The 5,555-nt window shown below is 44.1% G+C and overlaps 1 protein-coding gene across 1 annotated transcript in view; it reads left to right on the top strand.

The window, feature by feature from the left end:
* Window positions 1-2,327: 2,327 nt before the first annotated feature.
* The window catches only part of LOC310794896 (SRSF protein kinase 3), a gene marked incomplete at both ends in the record, with an annotated part of 23,829 nt that continues 20,601 nt past the window's right edge, over window positions 2,328-5,555 (top strand). Inside the window, one exon of the mRNA XM_083656936.1 lies at window positions 2,328-2,410. Coding sequence (XP_083513062.1) covers window positions 2,328-2,410 — 83 coding nt within the window. The remainder of the gene's footprint in view (window positions 2,411-5,555) is intronic.

The raw sequence follows: 5,555 nt of genomic DNA, 5'->3' as shown, positions 1-5,555 counted from the left end.
ACCAAGAGAATGAATAAATACTGTCTTTTTCTAAGAAATCTCTCAAGTAATATCACCAATAATGAATATGAATTTTCAGAGGCAAAATTGATCAACGCACATCACAATAAAAACAAAAGGGCAAATTATAGCTAACCCTGGCACATTTACATTGATATTGATGTTGATTAATGTGCACTGTCCCTGATTACACTTTAAACCCCCCCTTCACCCATAATACATGTCAGCGAGCTATTTCAATATCAGACTGCGCTTACGTTAAAGACCACCGGGGGTCGCCGCTACTTCCTGGCTACAGGTCTCCACACTGGCGTATGCACTGCCACGCATGCACTTACACGACCGCAAGAGGTCACGTTCCTTCTCATCGGTCGTTTTGAAACCACCTTGAAAATCAACCAATGTTGTTGTTTGGCTCGTGAGGACGGCCTGCTATTCATCCCCTACTGACCCACTATTCCAGTTTTTCCTAAGCAGGTGCAGTACAATTGATGTCACTTAACACAAGAGTGTGCACACACACACACACACACACACGTACACACACACACACATGCTTATTGCTCCTGTGGGAAGTATCTCATTACAGCCCACTGGAAGGGGAAAATAGTAACAACTGGCAGCAGCTTCAGCGCTCAAGGCTGGACCAGGATTAGAAGGTCTGATGATAGAGACACCTGTGCCCACTCCCAGGGAAGAGGGAAATCTGGATAGAGACCAATAATAAATGTTTCATTCCAAAAAATAGATGTACTGCAATGTCACCGTAGGCTAACTGCCTAAGGCGTACTGCCTAATAAAGGCATGTCTGCATTAAGAAAGAGAGATTTATGTGTTGCTAGTTTTGTGTGTACCTATTATGTGTCGCTTAGAAGCTAATATAGGCTAGGGGCACCTGGGTCCAATTCGCGGTAGCGGCACATCCGTCCAGGGCCGCTGGAAGTCACTTTAAGCAGGGGGTGCTGGGTGGAAGGGAGAAAATTCGTGTTTTTTTACGTTTTTTAGACATATTTAGAGGAATATCTCATTTTAAATTAACATTAGGATTATACTGTTGTGATGTAATTATTCAGTATTTTCTCCTTTTCTCACTCATTCAGAGCAAAGAGGGAGATATATAGAATGATGATAATGCTCTACATTATATCTCCCTATTTGCTCTGAATACACCAGTTAACATGACACAGAGTTAACATGATAGAAATATTATCAGCAAACTTAATGACTAGACTAATTATTCTGATGTGAATGGCAATGATTATATCAAGAAACATTGACTCCTCTCTTTGCTGTATAGTGGGAGGTGCATTTTTGAGTAGGCTATTAAAATAGCATGTCAAGTTCACGTTTCTTTATTGCCAGATTAAACAATTCGTATTGGTTGTTGGTTGGTTCAACACAACATGTGCGCGCATGCATGCTTCTTCTTCTTCTCTAGCCTACAAGCATGTAACTTCCTTGATTGTTATTGTTGATCATTCTATTTAGACTCAATTTTCAGTATATCAATAATGCAATAATTTCCCGAAACATTCCCAAACAAGAAAGGAACATAGTGCACTGCAAAATATTTGTAATTACATTTGTAAAAAAAAAAAAAAAAAAATCAGCTCGCCACTAGGGGGTGCTGCAGCACCCGTACTTCCCGCGGCCCTGCTTCCGTCTTGGTCTGAGGTTCCTACTGGCGCAATTGGCCGTGTCTGCGGGTGGGAAGCCGGTGGGCTATGGTATGAGTCCAGGTCACTGCACTAGCGCCTCCTCTGGTCAGTGTGTGTGTGTGTGTGTGTGTGTGTGTGTGTGTGTGTGTGGGAGGGGGGTGGGTAGCTGGATCCTCCCGCACGCTACGTCCTGCCGGTGAACCTTCCCACTGTCAGGTGAAAAGAAGCAGCTGGCAACTGCACATGTATCAGAGGAAGAATGTGCCAATCGTAACGGCTCTCCCCAGATTCAATCAATCAATCAATCAAACCTTTATTTAACCAGAAAATAAAAACCCATTGAGCCCGAGGTCTCTTTTTCAAAGGTGATCTGGCCAAGAAGGCAAAAGCACGTTTCACGTCGTACAAAATACACAAGTACAAATACATAAACAAAAATTTCTGTCATTTGACCACCATCAACTCAAAATGGAGAAAATTTAAGACAAATAGAAATGATCTAAAAGACCAATGCAATAAAACAGTACAATCAAAAGCATGCCTCATCAACATGAGAGACAGCTAGTAGATTGACGACAGAGGGGGTGGAGCGGGGACAGCTGGGGGGAAATGGCCAAGTACAACTGGGGAGAAAAATACAGAAAAAGCACAGATGCTGTACTTCCCACGATGCCCACCGGGATCGCACCTCAGCCGGCCCGCGCCGGCCCTCACTTTCATTGCGCCATGGCATTTGTTGGAACCTCTGACTGGTGTGTTTCAGCCAGGGTACAGAGGCATGGACGGAGTCTCAGTTAAGACTCTTGGTTAAAATCCGCCATCTAGAGCCCGTGTGACGAAGCGCATCGCCTTTCCGTCCTTTCCGTTCCCCATGATCACCTGACTGTGTGACATGTGTAGCCACACTGCAAGCTACGCTGGCAACGCATAGTTCATATTATGACAGTTAGAATAGTTAAGGGGCCCAGATAGGACTGATGAAGATATGAACAGTCGCGTCACGTGAAGCTGACAGGCCCTTGATCTGAAAGGCCAAGCGCACGCGTGTGTGCGCGCGCACACACACACACACACACACACACACACACACACACACACACACACCTCATTTCTCCTCTTTTGTCCTCCCCCTTGGCTGGCCAGTATCGGCCTTGTCATCGGGTGCGTCTCACTATGGGAGTGTTAACACCGCTGTGTTGGCAACAGTAGAAAGTCACACGTGGAAAGTTTTCCGAACATGTACAGCGTGCGCGCACACACACGCGCACACACACACACACACACACACACACACACACACACACAGGAGGGGGGGGTCATTTGCGGTTCAACCATTCAGAGGACACATACATTATGAAGGTGAAGAGGGGCCTATATCCAGCCAGAGAAAACCTTGGCAGGCATTGTACTTTTATACAATCCACGGATACGTAGAATATCACGTTTCTGTAGCAAAAATAATCATAATATATCAAACGTATGGTAATATACAGTACAACGTCATACAGTCTGCCATTGAAATAGCGCGGTGGCCAGTAAGGACGTTGTGGTCGGGCTGGATGGAGCACACATCGGATGGCCCTTCATTGTAGCCCTGGTTTGCAGCAGTGTTGGGCAAAGTTACTTTCAAAATGTAATATACTACATATTACTAGTTACTTTCATTTGAAAGTAGTAAGTTACTTTACAATATTACTTTCTGTGTAGAGTAACTCGTTACTTATTACACTACGTTTTGCATTACTTTCACTGTAATAACAGCAGTAGCAGAATGACATCGCCGCCCCGGAACCCTCCTGAAAAATAATTTAAACCGTCTTGAAGTCTGTGTAAACAATCCAAAATTCTAAATATTACCCATTTCCTTTGTTATTGTCATCTATAGTGGTTATTTGCATAAAAACACACAGTTTGATTAGGAAATGATTTAAATATGTGCTTTGATTAGAAAAAATGTAACTCAATTTGTAACTTGAGTTACTTGACAAAGTAACTGGTATAATATTACTGAAATCCTATAAGTAATAAGTTATATTACTGAGTTACTGCTAAAAGTAGTATATTACATGTAATACTTTTACTTTACTGTTACTTTTGTAATGAGTTACCCCCAACACTGGTTTGAAGACACTTAAAATACCCAAGTTTCTTTCTGGCCAGTATCTCTGCATTGGCTTGCACTGACTGATCAGCATATGGAGGTCTGATGGAATGGGTCTAATTTGAAGGGCGGCCCAGAGGACTGAAAACAAATTGCGTTCCTGCGCACTCTGTGCTGATTGGTTTATATCCCGTCTAAATTTAGAAAAAGATGACGTTTTTTGTTGACCCTTCGCTTATCTAGGTAGGGGTTTTGTTTGTGACTATACTGTATGTAGCCTATGCTCTTTTCCAGCATCACTACATAGGCTTTTAGGCTACACACATTCAGACCTGGGATCTGCTCAGTCAGTGGGACCACAGTCTGCCCAGTATCAGCCACCCACCTCGGCCTGCTAGGAAGGAACAGCTGAGCTTCAAATGCCTCCAGGCTTCCAAGTGCAAGCTAATGATTTACGAGGGAGATGAACGCACTAAACACCCCGCTCTTTGTCTGACCTACATTCTCACAGCTTTATTGTGATACTTTATTATATCATATTAGCATGTGTTGGAGAAAGGGAGTCCCCCTCCCGACCCGCCCCCACACCCGCTTCACCGGCCTTTTTTAGTAACATCCCGGGGTCAGGCTTCCAGTGAGAGAGGCAGTCCAGCAGCTGTCACCTCCTTACCCCACTATCTCTCCTCCTCTCAGCCTGGACCCTACTACCTCCGTCCACAGCTTTTCCCCACAGGAGGGGACACAGACGCAGGAGTGGAGGAAGAGACCGAGGAAGAGAGAGGCTGCCTGTTTTAGGAACGGATCGCTGGTGCCTTCTTCTCCGCCAGCTGCCATCTCTCTCTCTCTCTCTCTCTCTCTCTCTCTCTCAGATCGCTCTGCTGGTCGTCGCACCTGAAGCAGCCTGACTTTGATCTCGTCAGCATATAAAGGCCGGGCCATGCAGGGGAGCACCGGTCCGTCTCATACAGCTGCTCAGCACCATGCGTGAGTTCGAGGTTTTGTGTGTTTTCTCAGGAAAGATGAGCACCAAAATCTGTTCATTATAATCATTATGATGATTATTATTATTATTATTTTTTTACTTATTATTTTTGCCTGAAAGTTAGAATTTGGACGTTTTTTGTTTCTTTATTTGTTTTATTTGAGAGAATATTTTCTGATGGATGGAACCTTCTTTTCATTCTCAGCTTCAAGCATCAGCCTAATTGCACTGCAGGGGCAGTGGTTGCACTGTATTGTTATAATATTGTGTATTAAACATGAATTGAACACTGCCCCCACTTTTAATGCATTTTGTTGGTGGTATAAACACAAGACAGCCAAATCCAACAATTTCAAAAATCCCATCTCTTGCCACCAGGGGGTGCTGCAGCACCCTCAGCACCCACCTTCCAGCTCCCTTGCATAGAGCTGAACAAAATGTACAGCTTGGCTCAGAATAATGTTTTCCCATGGCCAGTGCGAAGCAGGGAATTACCTCCATGTTTAGCCGCAGACCGGTGCACAAAAAAGCACAGCTTTATTTACGAGCACATGGAGGTGACTTACAGCTTCAGACAGGATATCACAGTGTCACATTCCAGTCCGTCACCAGTGTCCCGACCCCGACGGGGCAATTTGCGCAGGTTAAGGAGTTCATAAGGGATTCATAAATAAAAGAGTTAAGAGCTGCACACATAAAGTTTGCCGAGCACAGAAATTTCAGAACAAAATCACGAAAGCATCTATACAAAACTCTTAAGCACAGTCATTAAGAAGGATGCCATGTAAACGTGCAGTTTGAAATAATTTGAAGG

This window comes from Poromitra crassiceps, assembly GCF_964638095.1.
Source record: "Poromitra crassiceps genome assembly, chromosome: 20".
Taxonomy (NCBI): Eukaryota; Metazoa; Chordata; class Actinopteri; order Beryciformes; family Melamphaidae; genus Poromitra; species Poromitra crassiceps.
Note: the sequence above shows the minus strand (reverse complement) of the source record. Positions and strands in the feature narration are given on the sequence as shown.